This window comes from Balearica regulorum, chromosome 4, assembly GCF_011004875.1.
Source record: "Balearica regulorum gibbericeps isolate bBalReg1 chromosome 4, bBalReg1.pri, whole genome shotgun sequence".
In the NCBI taxonomy this organism is placed as follows: domain Eukaryota; kingdom Metazoa; phylum Chordata; class Aves; order Gruiformes; family Gruidae; genus Balearica; species Balearica regulorum.
Window position 1 is genome coordinate 42,500,393 of NC_046187.1, and position 17,819 is coordinate 42,518,211.

The window sequence follows — 17,819 nt, forward strand, 5'->3', positions numbered from 1 at the left end:
TCAGCCTCCCAAAATAGCTCTGTCCTTTTGTCCTTTGAAATAAGGTTCCAACTATTAATATTGTGATACTTTAGGCGAGTCCTGTCAAGATTGATTCTGCACCTACCGTCACTAGTATGCAGTTAATATGCAAGAATCATGAGTCCATGGAGGGAAAGTAAACAACAGTGGCAAGACTTGAAGCCACTTAATCTGTTTGTTTAGTATGTACATTATGGATGCAGCCCTAAGTCTAACAAATAGCAATAAAGTTATTTCTGAGATTGGAATGGGCTTAAGTTATCCTCTCTTACTCTTCTACAATTCCAGTTATTTCATGGGAGGCATCCTGGAGAAACAGCAAAGGTAATTTGGTTCTTTCCGTTTTGTGGCTAACTGACTTTTTTCTGTAATACACGCTGAAGATTCATAGAACTATTGTCACGGGTGCCATATGAAGAGATTTAGTTCATAGCTTTTTGATCATTCTGTAAATAATACTAATCTTTGCATCTTAGATTGTTCTTCTCCGCAAGTGAGATGTGAATTTCATTGCATGAAATGAATGGAGTTAATTACACGTTCTTGTTGAATAAACACTTTTGTTTGTTTTGATTCTGGTGCCTTCAGAACTATGTAGATGCAGCCATGGAGTCTGACTAGTTGGGTTAGGTTTCAAATTAACTGCTCACAAATAATTACCTTCTATGGATTTATTTGTATGGACAAAAGGACTGGAAATGCCTCTACACATTGTTCTTCTACCCATTTTCCCTTCTGATTCAACTGATCTACCCAGAGAAGCACAACAAGAATCTGCATTATTTTCACATCAATCTATGGAGTGGTAAATCTGCCAAATTCCTCTTTTTACCAGTCTAGATAATCTTAAGACAAGTACAGTAATATAGTTAAATGGCTGGAGTTCTCATACGTATCAAGTAGCAACAGACTATAGAAGAGCTGATCAAAAAGGACATCTCCAAGGTTTTGCATTTTTTTTCCAGAAAAGTACAACAACATCCAAGAGTAATTCTTCCGCAGGTAAAATATAGGTAAAGTCTGTTTAATCACTTCTGCAAGTCTTTTTTTTTCCATGAGCTCTGGAGAGATCTGATCACAGATAAGTTTCTATCAGGACAGAAACTCCAGGGAGACAGTTTATGTGTTTGGACTTAGAGGAATGCTAAAGGCTGCTCTGTTCCTTGGTATGTCTGTTTGCAGGAGAAATCTAGATTCTGAAGGAGTCCACTTCCTTCCACAAGGGATTTAATAAAGATTTCTTTTAATGAAGATTACTCTCCAGGGATCCATGAAAAGGCAAGAGGTGTTGTCTGCTGGATTTAAAATGCTTATAGAGAAAATTTCAATTCAGACTTTGAGGTGGGAATGAAACAAAAGTCATGAACCATTGGGAATACTTATGGATCCTCTCTAAAACACAAAAAATAAAAAGAAGTGTTCTTTTTTTAGATCTCAACTCAAATAAGTTGTCTAAAGCTAGGGGATTTAGGTGTTTCTTTCCTTGTTCTGACTTCTAAGTTAACTATTTACTGTCTGGATATAAACAGCACAAACAAAAATATATAGTCTGTTTCCATAAGCTTTTATCCTAAGTATTTAAAAAAAAAAAAAAAAAAAAAGAGAGAGAGAGAGATTGAAGGATAAAAGAAGAATCGGAGTTGTTCAATGAAAGGAATTTTTTTTTTTAGTGTTTCTGGATGTTGCATGATTACTATCTTACCATCGCTGAGAAGATTTTCCATGTTTATTTTACCATTTAAAATAATTGAAACTATTGAAATTGCACATGTTTGAGTCGAATAAGTCTTAAAAATCCTCTCCCAGCCACTGCTGAGGTCAGTACAAATATTTCTGCTTCAGACAGAGCAAGACTGGATTGCAGCAGAATTAAGAGAGGCAAGATGGCAAGCATATTTTACAGATGTTCGTTTGGTTCAGATGTTCAAGTTCAGTTTAGATTCTTCTGCACATTATTTTTTATGACCAGAATATTTTTTTAATGCCTGATTAACTTGCAGGCACACAACAATTAAACATTGGAAAGGACTCATAATTTGCTCAAGTCCCTGAGTTCAGAACTTTTGTTTAAGGTCTGAAGGAGACTGAAATTTTCAGAATGATTGTGTCACAAAGGTGATGATTCAATTTCCTTTAGAAAAGTAATAATTAAAGTTCTGGCTGCAATGAGATATATAACCACTGCCTTTTGCAGGGATGCCAGCCTGATCCAATTTCCTCAGACATTTTTCCATTGACTTCAGACCCATAGAACAGAGCTAGTGGGAACTACCCGAGCAGGCTTGACAGAAAATTCTCGTTCAAACCTGATCTTAAACTAGAGACTGGACAATTTGGAAAACTGATTATATCTTTTTCACGGAAGAATTATAGAGAGTAAGATGGATGGGACGCATAGTTTGTAACATTCGTAAGGAAAATCCTCCATGATTTTCCTACTCAGAGGTGATGTTAGGAGGTTTTTCTCCCAGAAGGCAGCTCAGATTGATCAAGTAGCTGCATTAGATACCGTGAAACTGGTAGAGTTCAAAGACATTACTGATATTCTGAGAGTAAGACAAATAAAATGCCTGTTACCTTGTTAAAGATTTTTGTCTCAAAAAACCTGTGACAGGCTTCAAACAGTAGTTACATGTTAGCCTTTCTTCCTCTGGTGGGTTAAAATATTGGGTAAAAGGCCAATCTGCTTTGTTATGCTACTTCTCTGTACTTTTTCATAGTGGCTAGAAGCAAGCCTAGCAGCATCTTCCCCTGGCAGTGCTTATTGAAAAAACATTTAATATTCCCTTTGGTGTTTTTTGAAAAGTAAACAAGCAAACCCATGGATTTTTGATATATTTACATATACCTCTGTAAAAATGTTATGTGGGTTGACAATTCTGTTAGAAATGTATCCTTCTGCATTTTAGTGCACTTAAAGGCACCCAAAGTACTGGATGAATGCTCTGTTTGGAATATAAACAAACCATTTTCAGCACTTCAGTAAGGCTGAAGTAAGTTACAGTACACTTCCCACAGTTTGTCTTTGTTCCTGCTACAAGCTCTGTTTGCTCTGGAACATCTGGGTGGGCAAGTGCAAGGCACCAACAGAGGTAAGAAAGCTGCAAATAAAACTTTGGACAACAGCTGCTCGGAATAATTTTCTGGTGACCAAGTAGGTGTTTTACCACTTGCTTTCATGACAATTAGATCGTGCTGTGGTAAGACAGTCTGGCCCAAAAATCAATGGCAGAATAACCTTTTATCCTCTTTTGTTCAAGATGAATATGTAAACATAGCTTGTGAATTTGCACACTCAATTCGTTTTTGTGAACAGATATAGATCTGCTCTATCTGGAGCTGCAAAATTGTGATACATATGTAAATTGTTACTGATGTATGTAGAACCTGGCAGGGACAAACACACATGGAGCAAGATCGACTTGCTTGCTTACTAGGGCTTAAATTTGACCCTGAATTAGAAAACTGTTAGGCATGGAACAAATAATGGGAAACACTAACACTTTCTATCACACTGGAAAAAAATATTTTTGTTTTGGCACGTGTCTAAAGGAGCATGCAGGATACATTGCTCTGGTTGCTACAAGTAAAATATTCTGATTTAATTTTAAAAAAGTTAAGTAACTTTGTAAAATTCATAGATCAACAAATACCGGCTGTGTCTTGGAATTACCTTGCAGCCATCTTATAAACATTAGTGAATGCGATATGGTTGTATGAGAGCCAGTACAGGTTCAGGAGAGATTATGAAGGTGGACAGCAAAACACAATGCATAGAGTTTTCTGTATGTTTACAGAGGTTATCCAGCAGTCCCTTTGGGCACTCCAAACTAACTGTACCCCTCAAGAGAAACCAGGGAGAAAATAAATACATTTTGTAAATTCTGATTGATAGGATTTAGACATAGGTTTGATACTTGGAAAATGTGTAGTGAGGAAGGTGCTTATAAACATTTGAGGTCTTTAGGTAACTTGGAAATGTTAATACTAAGTATTGAGCTTGAACTTTTTCCAGGATTAGGTAGTAAAGGAAGGAAAGAGTTGAGGAAGGGATCTAAGCACTTGAATTTTCTTGTAACTCTTATTCCAAGTGATTGCCTGGGGTCTCAGAGAAGAGCACAGTTTTTCATGTTAAGCTAGGTCCATACATTCTGTTATAGGGGGAGCTGGAGTGGGAGCACAAGCATGAGTATTGTAGTTAAAAATGAAGTCTTAGAAATTTGATAATCTGAAAGACAATGTAACTACACTACAAGTGGAGCAGCTGTGTGAAACATTGATGCTGATTAGAGGGGAGAAATAATTAGAAAGGGAGCAGGGAAAACAAGCCAGTTCAATACACTTAGCTCTATGTCAGATGGTGGTGTTGGAATGTACCACCTCTCAAATCAAGGCAGCATTCTTAAGACATCATTAAGGAATAAAAGAATTAGTGCAGAGTGAAATCATTTCAGGTCAGTATGCAAGCAGCTTCCAGAAAGGGGCCGCCTTATACCTTTGGGACTTACCTGAACACTGAACTCTTTCTGCCACAACCAGTAGCCCAGGTAGGACTTGAACCAATGCTATCTTGCAGTGCAACTATTGAGCAAAGTCCTCCAAGGATGTCCTAGTCTCCCAATGGATCAGATTTTCTGAGAGATACAAAGCTATTGGGAAGAAAAGACAGAGAAAGGGAGAGAGAGAAAAGACATATTACATTTTCCTGTTCCCTCACCTAGAAGCTGCTTTGGTACTGCTTCAAAACTCTTCACAAAGTTACTTGGTCTCATATATTTGCAATAACAAAATTTAAGGGAGTTTTTGGTACTCAGAAACCTTAAGTAAATCTGAGGCTACTGCAAAGGGTATAGGACACTTCTGAAAGTGCTTTTAAATTTATTTTCTCAAAACTGTGTGTTGGTATAAAATTTTTTCTGTATTACCTCTAGTCATGTTTGTATAAAATTGAAAGGTTTCCTGTTGAACTGAGATATCCTCTTCTTGTTTTATTTTTTCTGAGCTTCTTTTATTGGCAATGTAGTTAAATATAAAACAGTTGGTTGTTACGTCAAAGTAATTCAGTTGAGTCATCATTCAGGAGAGCCTGCAAAGCCTGGGGAAAAAAAGAGTACCACAAACACAATACTCATTGATTTTTAAGTTGTAAATACTGCTATGAACCTTAACTGTATCATTCTCTAACTTTTGGCAGACAATTTATTAACCGGTATTAGATTCAAAGTTAACAGTCTTCATCGTGATCCCATTTAACTAGCATCTAAATTACAAAAGAGAATATATGTTGTACTCTTTTGAGAAATTAAGGAGAACCAGTAAATGGATATAAGTGGTACACTGTAGTACCTACTCTAATCTGCAACTGTTCAGTAGTATCTATCTGTAATAGTATCCTTAGTATCTTTCCAGATCAGAGTTCAGGGTGCTCTTGCTGCTGTTTCCATATTTGTTCAGTGAATGTGTAAAGGGGTAAAGTCTGCTAGGAAAGTGAGAGGGTAGTGGCACAACAAGCTATCACAAGGCAAACCGAGTTACAGATTTACACTGTTCACATTGCTGAAGTGTATGTGCTTACATCATCTTAGGTATGATATGAAGTTATATATTCCTCAGCAAAAACAATATACGCTTCCTTCTTTACATTTATTACAGCATAGCAGCATACACGTTGTTAGTAAGTGGAATAGCTGTTATGCATGACTAATAACTGATGTATTTGTACCTGTACCTGTACCTCTGCTCTGAAAGCATCCTTAACATGAGGAGTCTACTCCAAAGACCTTTTAACTTTAGTAGGTTTGGGAGCAGAGTGGAAATTATTGATTTCCTCTTTAATTTTTTAAACACTGCTTTAAAAAGTGGTCAGCCATTCATTTTCTGTTGGTCAAAACCATATTTGTAGCAATAAGCAGTTTGCAGTCAACAGATACTTAAAAAAGTAAATTATTGGTTTCTGTTTTAAAATGCCATTTTTATTTAATAAGATATTCAGGTACAGAAACCTTTACATTTTCACATGTGTGTTTAGACATAAACCCTTGGGTTTAGTTCTTAATAAGTTAACATCTCAGTTATTTTTGTTTTTAAGACAGCATCAACTCAAAACATTTGCATCACTTTCAAAATGAAGTGTGATTTGTAGCATGAATAGTGCTTATGCTTTATAAATTTCTTTCTAAATGAACGTTAGTTCTTGGAGTTTCTCCATGAAGAATGCATTTTGCTAAAGTTTATCTCCTTAACAAAATGCAGACATCCATGACATCCCTCAATTTATATGAGAGGGAGCCATCTTGTGGAGTAATTCACACTTTCCTGAGAAATTATGATGCTATTGCTACAATGAAGCAAGACATGGATCGGGAGGGAAACCTGTTTTGCATATAATGCAATCAAGTGTAATTGAAAGTGATAAGAATTTCCAATATCCTCTTTCTTTTAGTAAATTCAGCCAAATTCTAATAATGTATGGACTTACTCTGGTCTAATATACCTACACGAGGTTTACTCCTACTTCATGCAATGGCAAACAAGCTGCAGTATCATGTGCTCTTAAAAACAACTGTTTGAATGTCTTCTGTACCTACTGAACACACCTGTTGAGATTAAGTCTGTATAGGTAACACGCTGGTTTTCAAGGCAGGACAGATGTGTTTTTTGGCTTGTTTAGGAGAGGAGTTAAAACATAGCATAAGTGGGTTTCAGGCTCAGCTTGTTACCTCAGTAGAGATTTTAAATGCGGATTACTTAAATAGAGGCTAACATTACAACAAAACTTTTTTCAGTATTGTGAGGGAAAGTTAAAAGTCTTGCACCTGGGGAGCAACAACCCCATGCACCAGCGTATGCTGGGGGATGACTAGCTGGAAAGCAGGTGTGCAGAAAAGGGCTTGAGGGCCCCGTGGGCACCTGTGGGCAAAGAAAACTAATGTTATCCCTGGCTGCATTAAGAGTGTTGTCAGCAGGTCAAAGGAGGTGATCCTTCCCCTCTACTCAGCACTGGTAGGACCATACCTGGAGTATTGTGTCTGGTTCTGGGGGATCTCATCAATTTGTGTAAAAAAATGGATGGAAGGTGTAAATATGAAGCCAGGCTCTTTTGAGTTGGCAGGACAAGAGGCAATGGGCCAAAACCAAAACACAGGAGGTTCCCTCTGAATATCAGGAAACACTTTTTTACTCTGAGGGTGACTGAGCATTGGCACAGTTTGCCCACAGAAGCTGTAGAGTCTCTATCCTTGGAGATATTCAAAACCCATCTGAATGTGGTCCTGGGCAACCAGCTCTAGGTGGCCCTGCTTGAGCAGGGGGTTTGGACCCAATGATCTTCAGAGGTCCCTTCCAGCCTCAGCTGTTCTGTGACTGAGTCGTGAAGTAAATGTTGAAATATCTAATTTTTGTCAATGACAAATTATTATATATAAAATATATATTTGTATATTAAAGCTTTGGAAGTATATTATCCAAATTTTGAAAAAAGTTTCATTTACTTCTAAAATGAAATTTTCCCTGTAATTCTAGTTTTGTGACTTTGGTGGATTGTTGTCCAGGGTTTTAAATTCACCTGCCTGTGTTTTATTCAGAAAGAAATGTTCTCAGATCCTGCTAGTGCATAGAAAGTAGGATACCAGAAATAAAATCCACTGCATGGACCAGATGGAATTAAATCTTTATTTAATTTTTAAAATAATTAGGTAGCTGTATATGCAAACATGAAAAAGAGGGTATTTGATATCTGTTTTTCCAGAATTCTGTGTTGAAAGGTCTGCACAGTTTATGCAATACAATCACACATTGATCTCTTTAAGATCTGTTACTTCTTTTTTCTACTCTTTCTTACTCTCAGGTCACATTACCTGGCTGTTACTTGCTTGTTTAATTGCTTGTTGCACACCTGGTACAGTGTATTTGCAGTTTTCATGCTCTGGGAGCTGCGCACCTCAGCATGGAAACATTTGCTGCAGCAGCAATTTCATGACATTATTGCTTGTGAGCTTACTTGAACAACATACAAGTTATGCTTTGCTCTTGGGAAGACCAGATGGTATAGATGTGCTGGAGCAACAGCTGTTGTAGATAGCAGGGGTCAGATGACACAGTTCTGCGGGCTCTATGAGGGCACGCTCAGGATTTCGGCTCAGATTCCACTGGTCCTCTTGTTACAGTTGGCTGTTCTTTTGAGAAATTTCCATTTCATAAAGCTCCAAGCCATACGTTGCTGAACTGAAATATTAGCAACAGAAAATTGAAATACTTCATTCGTGAGTACAGCAAAGTTCTTGTATTTGTATCCCATCGACGTGAAAAGCAAGTTGAAAGGAGTGAACTGATGTTGCTTTTTGTCATGTGGAGGCAGGGAGTGCAAAGCATCTGTGCTGAGACTGCTGAAGTTTTCTAGCCTAAATGGCATCACATTTACCTGTGGCTGTTACTGAGATGACCATTCTGTATGGTCTTTATAAGCATATTAACACTGCTGTAATCAGATTAGCAGAACTCACACTGTTCTTATAGGACTTCTTATTTGCTAACTTCAGTTTTCTTGAAGTAATTTTTCTGTCAAGGAGTACTTAGGAGGTCCCCACAGATCTGTAAAGTTTCCATAAGGCTATTTTGCTGCAAATGAAATTCTTTGCCTTTTTGAAAATAAGATCAGCAGGACTGTTTTGGAGTGGCTGTACTTATTTCAGTAGGCATTTATCGAGATAACTTTCCTTGAGTTTTCAGAATGAGCTTTTTCCAGAACTGGAGCCTATCCTCCACCTGTCCTCCGGAGAGATCTCTTTCTGTCCACTCACTGTGAAGGAAGCCTTGGAAGATCAAACTCCTAATTCAGTGCCTGCCATCCTCCATCATGCTCCCTGAAAACACCTCTTTGTATGTATTCAGTTATATTCATGCAGTTAAAGTATTTTGAAGCTTAATCTGAATAATACAACAATTGAAGGCACCCTATTACTTGTCTCTCAAGTTTTCACTCCTGAAATATTTAATGGTAATGCACCTTAACTACTGTTGAGGGTTTCATCCTTTTTTCCAATGGTGTTGATAGTCCCTCCTGTGACTTTAAACCCATTGCCTAAAATATCATAAAAATAATTGCACGGTTTCTGAAAAACGTTAAGTTTATTCTTTTTGAACAAAATATCGACAATGACATGGGTGACACCATAAATTTCACACATTTGAACACTTCTGTCTGCAGAGAATGTCGGTTTAAGTGCAATATGATACTGTAATACAATAAAAAGGAATTTAATCAAATCCATGCACAACACATTTATAGAGTTTTACCAAAAAAGTACTTTGAGATGAAATTGCCATCAGACAGAAATCACAGAAGAATATTTTAAAAACTCACAGACAAGTTATTAATACACTATCATATTAAATTTTTTTTCTTTTTTTCTTGCTGTAGCCTTTGAAAAGCTGGGATCACTAACACACAAAACACTGTATATTATGTTAAACCTTTATGTCAAAAGGTTATGGCACAATTTCTTTTTATACAGCTCACAATTACACATTCGTGGAACATCAGTAGCTACTTTAGTCCATTTCGTCTGTTAACATCACTCTGTTATACATTAAAATAAAAACGTAAGAAATGTTTCTTGCATATTTCACAAAGATGAAAGTGAAGAAGTGCAGTAATATTCAAGAATGTCAAGAACACAGATTGAGCCAACATTTTTCTGGCATTTAACCCACTGCTTCTAGCAATCTAACCTGCTTCCACAAGCCTTCCAAACTGATAGTATTTCAGTAACTACTGTAGGTGATGTGTATTGCCTGAAGGCACCTTTTCCATAACCACTCCAAAATAGAATACCCATTTTATTATTAACAAGTAGTTTGGGGTGTGATTTATATTTTTCTTCTTAGTTGTCTCAAAAAGAAAAAAGCTGTGATGATCTGATATTGTTCTCATCTAAATAACCTTATGATTGTACAGTAAGATGTGGATAAAGTTATTTTACTACCTCACAGGAGTACTCTAAGAATTAATAGCTCATTCAGCAGTTTCACAGTTTAAGGCCAAATTCTGCTCTGTTGGATTAGATTAATTCCTATGATAGCTCAAATGAGAGCAGAAGTTGCACATAAAGTATATCTATCTTTTGCAACCAACCATCTCAGCTTGGGCTGGGAACTGTATAAATAAATTCATTTCCATCTAATATAAAATTATTGCTAAAAATAATTCTTTTCTTTTAAGGTTAAGGAAGACTTTTTATCTTTCCCTACTGTTATAAATATAAGGTTTTGTACAGTTTATTATATTCTATTTTTATCTACATTATCAACCTACAGTTCTGTAAGGGGTTATAGTACAAAGTGGAGGCAATACCTTACTCCTTAAATGTAAAGTGCACATCTAAATCACATAAATATAAGTCTTTCTAATGACTAAACAGAATCATCTCTCACACATCACAAAGGGTTCTTAATAAAGCAGCCTATAAAAAGGTTTTGGAACAAACTCTAATAAAGAGAATCCAAAGAAGCCAATATATGATTGAGCTGAAAAAATAAGTAAATCCCATGTTCTTCCTGAATTCCACTAACCTGCTTAAATAATAGTGCTTGCTGTCAAAACTGCTTGAAAGTAGAATGTGCTTTATTTGGTGTTAAAATAGATAAATTCTAAATAGTAAACCAGTAGTATCCCTTCTTCCCTTTCTGCCTCAAGCCTCCTCTAGTTTGTCAGCATTGCAGAGAAAAAAGCCAGCCCTCTAACCATGCAAGACTATTTTGTTGATATTTGAATATAGTTTTAAAAATAAAATGCATTTTGTTACTCAGAATTTAAGCAGGAGTTTGGTACTGTGGTAGTTGAGTATTAGCTACTGCACCTTTCTTATCCTCTCTCAAGGTCCTGAATTTTTTGGCCTTACGAGGGGTGACATGGATTTGGTCACATCTCTCTCCTGAGTGCAGGAAGAAAAGACATATGAGAGGTTCCAGGCACTGCCTTGGGCTTTCTCTCTCCCTGTGGTCCCTCTTATGCCATGTACAGCCCATGCTTTTCATCCTGTACCTTCCTGCTCTGCTTCTCTTCCCATTGAGAAAGCGGATAGTGTGGAAGGCAATTCTCTATCCACACACGTAGAAACTAATGTCCCAAGAGAATATCTATATTCTTCTATATTTCGCAGCAGTTGACATACATTGTTTCCCCCTGCAGCTACTGCTTCTACCTGAACAAGTGTACCTATGGAGAGGATACTGGGGGATGGGGAAAAGTAGTAAGGATGTCTCATGCTTCCTTCTTTCCCCTTTATGGCGACTGCGTCAGCTCTTTGGTAGCTGTGTTACTGGAGTATTCATCCAGATCCTGGTTTCTCCCTCTGTTTTCATTGTATTGCAATGATCTTTTAGTGCCAGGATTTTATTTTTGAAGTATAGGGCTGGTCTACAGAGACCGTAAAAACATGATGTGAACAGCACCCGACTCTGCACCTATGGTGAATAATGACTTGGGCCAAAGCTGTGTTAGCCTGTCACATAGGGGTTATGCTTACAAAAACCTGCCTTGTGTGGCTTTGCTAAGACCCTGTACTCTGCAGAGCCCAGGTTCAGTGGTAGCGAGGTAAGGTAGCTATCTACTTCAGCTGAATGAATGGGGTCTTTTTTAAATGTAGGAGAAGCCCTGCTAGGTAGCATCTGCATCAAGCATTATTTCCTTGATGATTATTTTTCTGCCTCTCCACTACTTCTTTCACAGGACTGTAGCATAAATACTGCAATCTGATAAATACTGCAGAGTAACTTTCAATTTTTGCATCTTCTTAATGTTATTCCCTCCTACTTCATTATACAGTTACAAAAGAATCATCTCCCACGCTAATCTTAGCTGATGACAGTAGCTGTTGATTCTAGCTTTGTACAGAGGGCTGGCATGCCTGCTGGCATTTTTCGAACTTCTCACCTAGTCAGTGGTCAATAGCAGGCATTTGTGCCTTGAAGTTTCTCATCATCTCAAATGACATTTCTCTCTTTCGTTATCATGTGACTGTACTCTATGGCATCTAGGAATAATCTCAATGGAATTTAAAGTTCTGCTTTCTTTTGAAAAGCATATTATTTAATGGACTGCAGAGGCTTCTGTTGCCTTGGCAAATGTTACAGTTTCAGTAAAAAAACAGAAAACTATCGCTTCATGAGAGATCTCGGTTCCATTACATCAAAATAGAAAATCTTTACTTACTTGAGGGCAGCGGAATGACACGCCAAATATTATTTGAAAACATCATCATGGAACCATTTTTTGATTTTCCCCTCTGTTTGAAATACTTTCGTTACCAGCAACACTGCAGAGTTTTCATAATGATGTTTTAAACATATTTAATTCCCTTTATTTTCAATGTGCCCTGTTAGAAGACTGAGCATTATATGTAATTTTTCAGTATAGAAGTAGGGTATGCTCAACATCCCAGTGTAATGGCCTGTGAAAGAGAAATATAACTACATAGAGGAAGGGATATACTTTCCATTGGCCAGATCGGAGACCCTCTTCTTCTCTCTCACCATAGTGCATGGCTGAAGAGATGCATCCAGAGAGGCAACACTAGGCACTAGGTCCAATCATTAAATCTACAGATCTAATTTATTGTAAATAGAACATATAGGTAACAATCCATCAGGGAGGTCAGATAAGAATTATAATGTAGATTTATGCTTTTTATTTTATACATGCTATATGATGTAATTTTTCCTTACATCAGCATACTTTAGTCAGAGAAATGTGGCATAAGGGTTCTCCTCCCTCACGGAGGTAATAGGTTCATATGTGAATGAAGGATCTTGTCCTTCTTGCTTAACAATTTACATTCCTTCTGACTTATTACATTTTGCCAGTGTTGTAATCCAATCTCTCTTTTATCACTTCCAAGATTTCCTGTCTGGTTTCTCTATTTGACAGCATAGACCTTTCCTGCCTTAGAGAGTGAAGAAAGAAATTAGGGCTAAATTTGTCTAGCTCTGCATTGCTCAAATTTCTTAACGTTTTCAAAACAAGGTAGTAGTACTACATGAGCAAGAGCAACAGACTGTTGAATGACTGGGAAACAGGCAATGTGAACCAGGTACTCAAGTGTTATAAACTAGAGTAACAAGGAGTTATTCTGATCTGGCCAGCATTTTTTTATGCACTTATCCCTTCAATTAAGAAATCTTTATTGAAGGCAAGTCAACTATTTTAGAAAGGGAGAAGAGAGATGACCCTGAAAGATAATGTAATTTCTTATGATTACCTCTTGATTATGGATCCAGTACTTCAAACAGTCCTTAAACAAAATACCGTTGACTTTGCTGATAGCCAAAGCAAGTTAACATCCCTTTTCAGCTAATGATATACAGCTAATGATAACTTTGAGAGAGATTAATATAACCCAACTGAAATATCAGCCATTGGCTCATGATACCCCCTCACTACAGATGACCACCTTCATAAGTGAATAGGAATTTTTTGAACATGCACATAAGGAAATCAACAAAACCAAGACACAACCCCAGCAAAAAATAATTGTTTAAAGTGAAATGAATTAATTTCAGATCATAAATGAAGCAAAACTATAACCCCCCCCCGACACACACACACTTTTAAAGTAAAGGTGGATTATACAGCTTCTTTCTGACACAGCTGAACAAAATCTGAGAGCTACTACTTTAGAATCTAAGTAATCCTTGGAGGAAAACCACAAACCCAACCAAACCCAAAGCTGCGATATTATAATCCTCAGTGCAGAGTTACATTGCTTCTGTTACTTCATATGCAGCATGCCTTTGGCAGTGGACAAGACATTTGCCTCCAGCTGATTTTCTTTTATATACACATTCTGAGCAGCAACAAACCACAAATTTAAAATATATTCAAAATAAAAATATTTTGCAATGAGAAACAGCCTCAGCTACTGGACTTAAAGTATCTAGTAATTCTAAATGTCAGATTTCCATATCTTAGTATGTTTTTGTTTTTCAATAGACAAGATTGGCAAAATAAACACTCTTGCCTACAAGCTATGCCATAAATGTGGTCCATTGTGTTACAATTCAAAGAAGAAACTAATATGACTTATTTAATCCTAAACAGGGAAAATCTAAGGGTTTTAAAAGTTGTTCTGCCATTTATTAATGTGAAGTACAATAAATGTAAAAGACCATTCAGATCCTTTTTCATGTTTTAGAAGAGCTGCATGTTTTTCCGAAGTTGTGAAGTGCTTCTTAACCAGTACCTGTCATATCAATATACTTCAAAGAATGAGACAGAAAAATTGATATATTCATAAATTAAACTTCCTGTATTTATGTAACATGCAGGAGATACATGTGCATAAACACAGCTGTACTCATCCTTCAAATGTTTCAGTGAAGCAGTTGACTATTTGCTTTTAGTTTTGGTCCAAGATCTCTTTGCATTGAATCAAAATGAAGTGTTGCAAAATTTTGATGTAGTTTGTCTATCTCACAAACTGTATGAGTTTTATCAATTGAGAAAAAAACCCCTTCAAAAATATAAAAAGGACTAAAACTATTATAACTTTCAATTATCAAAATGTAGGTAATTAAAAGAAAAAGAATCCTTTGCAGGAATCAGTACTTTACAAATTCTAATATATTTCCCATGTGATATGCAGACTTTTTAGGCTGTAGATACCTTGTGCTGTCTGAGATTATTTCAACATACGCCTTCCAGAGGAACGGTAATAATTGAATAAATTATATAACTTAAATATGTCAAAAGTGCTCATTGCAAAAGCACAGATACTGTCCTTAAGAAAATGTCCTTAAAACTATAATCTCAAATCCTTAATTTGTCATTCTTTTGTAAAATTGAAACAATGGTTACAAATACTAATCTATTCTGTAATACTGTGGGATTTACCTAGGGTATTCTGGATTCAGTTTTTAATCAAAAAGACACCAGAATTAAAAAAAAAAAAAAGGAACATCGAAGAGTACTGTACAATTATACCACTATGTAACAGTATGTATAAATACTTGGCAGTAAAGCTTCAGTAGAGAGTGATTTACAATGAAACAGTTGTTAATATTTAGTTTGACACAGAAAGTTTGCAATAGCAGATATATCTTCTCTGGGTGTCAGTCTTCCATTCCACTGTGACTGGGCATTGCAGGCCATGCAGGATCTTCCCCCCCCGTCAGTGCTTTTAACTCTCCCAATCACTCCTCCGGTGCGCGTTCCTGACAGAAAGCCTCCCGCTGAACACGGCAGCAGATCTGTATGTACTGCAAGCCTTAATCTTGTTATTGGTGAATGTCCTCATGCCTGATGATTTTGTAAATTACCCAGTAAAAAATATTGAAAATCAGAAAGGCTAACGGGAAACATGCTCTGGATATCGTGTCTATCTTCTTGGCCCGGTCAATGAATACCTTTCTCATCTCATCAGGGCTTTTTGGTGCAGCTTGGACAGGATTATTTGGCCCTTTTTGTGTCACTCCATCTTTTGCTTGAAGACATGGGCCCATTCCATATGCTGTAAAGCTAAACTGACTTTCCCTTACGTCATCATCCTGTTAAAAAAAAAAAAAAAAAAAAAGAGAGAAAGGAAAAAGCAAGAAGATTTTTCTTTTTAATTACAGAAATCTTACCAACTGCTAAATAGCAACTATTGTACTGTTACCTCAGTGACTTCTTGAATCCACAGTTTATCTCAACTGGTTGAAATTTCAGCCCTATCAGTGTCTGTCAAAAATATTGCAGCAGCTTTAACAAGCACAGAATTTTCCTATTTGTTTATAGATTCTGTAATCTATTTAAAGACAAAGCTTAGTAAACAAGTGGTAATCAGGCACAAAACTTCTGATTTGTTTTGATATTCCCCATTTACAGTAAATGTCCACAGTCTTCAACTAGGCAAACTTCACACTGGTCTTTTAGACAACAGCCATTAACTCTGTACATTGCTTAACCAAATGGGATCCTGGCCTCTAGAGATACTTATCACACAAGCACTAATAATGTTCACATTAATTATAATAGTGAGAATTCTGCCTATTTGGTCATTGAATATTTAGTTAAACTTATCTGTATGCCTTATTTCTGCTGTTCCTGTGAATACATCAGATAAAGAGAATAGGAGTTAAGTGTCTTTGTTTCAAATAAAGCGAATGAAAGCTAAAGACCAGATTTTTCTTCTGATGCATTCTTCTGTCAATTCAGGGGAGAACTGGCAAAGACATTCTAAATTCAGGGAGCTATAAGAGAAAGTGATTTTTAATCACATGGCATGGAAACAGAAGTAGATGGTCTGAAGATATATGTATTTTCATAGCATGTATTTCAAGAATGTGGCTTCTGTCTGGAGACATATTCTCTTTACCTGGTTATAGATATTCTCAAGTAATAAAGGAGGTACAAATGCAGGCAAATAAATGATACATAGACTGTGAAGCCAGGGTCAAATTTGGTTCTGGAATATATTCCAGTGTATTCCTTCACTTGCTCAAGGATAGTCATGTGATTTTTCATGGCATTCACAATTTTTTAACTGATTTCAAATTCAGGATTTCCTATTTTCCATGTCTAATTTAGCCTAGTTGATTTAGGATTCTAGAATTTTATGAAGTGTGACAAAGTATTATGTATATGTTATTTCTTAAATAAGTATTTTGGAAAAGAATTTCCATGAACACAATTTAAATCCAAACTTCCAAATTTTTCATTTTGAAAATGCCTGTGACATTTGGAAAATCTGAAAATGTTTTGGAATGGAGCATTAATTCTAAAAATATTTAAAGTTTCCATTAAGTAGTACTTGCTAGAAGAACCATTGTTAATTACTTTAAAAAAATTCCAATGATGATTATTACCAATATTAGTTGAATAAATATCTACAAAAGAATGCAGATCAATTACTAAGTTTGAAGTGAACTAGTTGCCAATCAGCACGAGCATCCAGCAGAGCTGTAGTTATCACCCAACTGCAACTCTTTTTCATATGTGTAAACTGAATAAACTTATAGACTAATATAGTTCACTGAAACTACTATACTTCAAATCTGTATTACAATTCACCTATAAAAACAAAAAGTAACGAAAAATTAACATGAAAGAATAGGAGGAGAAAAAATCACTGACTGACTGCAATATGGAAATGAATAACAGAAATACAAAATGATAGGATCATTATTTGATGACGTGATAAAATAAAGATCTAATTACTACTATAGTGTTCCTCTCCTGTCAGAAAAGAATGGGAAATAACATCTTTATAGTAGTTGTATTCCGGAAGAGTTGTAGTGTTCTATTCCCGTTAACAGAAGTCACAAATACACGGACTGTGAGAATTTACACTAAACTTGCCATTTAAACACCTTCATACGTACAATTCAGGGTTTAAATCTTTGCATGCTTCTCCAGAAAATAATGCTTACGACTGCACAGGCTCAAAAAGATAATAAAATAATTCTTTTGAGTAGCAGCATTCAGTTGGGTATGTTTTCAGGATGAGGCACTATATACTAAAACGCTACTGTCTGTTCTATGCTTACCTGAATTGAGTGATCCCCTAGAATGGTTTTAAAGGCCAGGTCTCTTCTCTGCTTATGTTTTGGCTTGCAGACATCCTGAATTTAGTCTGCAAGCAGGCTGCTTGGAAACGTTCCCTGTTGTTGAGGAAGTGATGTGAAGGTCCTTCTAGGAGTCTAGCATTTCCGCCCAGTGTGGTTTGAATGGTGTCTCCATGAGGGCAGGCAGGGTGGTTGGAGCCTGCCAAGTCAGACCTAAGTGCTAGAGCTAATGGATATGCAGGAAAGGACAACTTCCAGAG

General features: G+C 36.5%; 1 protein-coding gene across 2 annotated transcripts in view; it reads right to left on the reverse strand.

The window, feature by feature from the left end:
- Positions 1-12,332: 12,332 nt before the first annotated feature.
- The window catches only part of GLRA3 (glycine receptor alpha 3), an 88,972-nt gene continuing 83,485 nt past the window's right edge, over positions 12,333-17,819 (reverse strand). For both annotated transcript variants that reach the window (XM_075751927.1, XM_075751926.1), the window contains one exon: positions 12,333-15,561. In XM_075751927.1, coding sequence (XP_075608042.1) covers positions 15,292-15,561 — 270 coding nt within the window. In that variant the 3' untranslated portion in view covers positions 12,333-15,291. The remainder of the gene's footprint in view (positions 15,562-17,819) is intronic.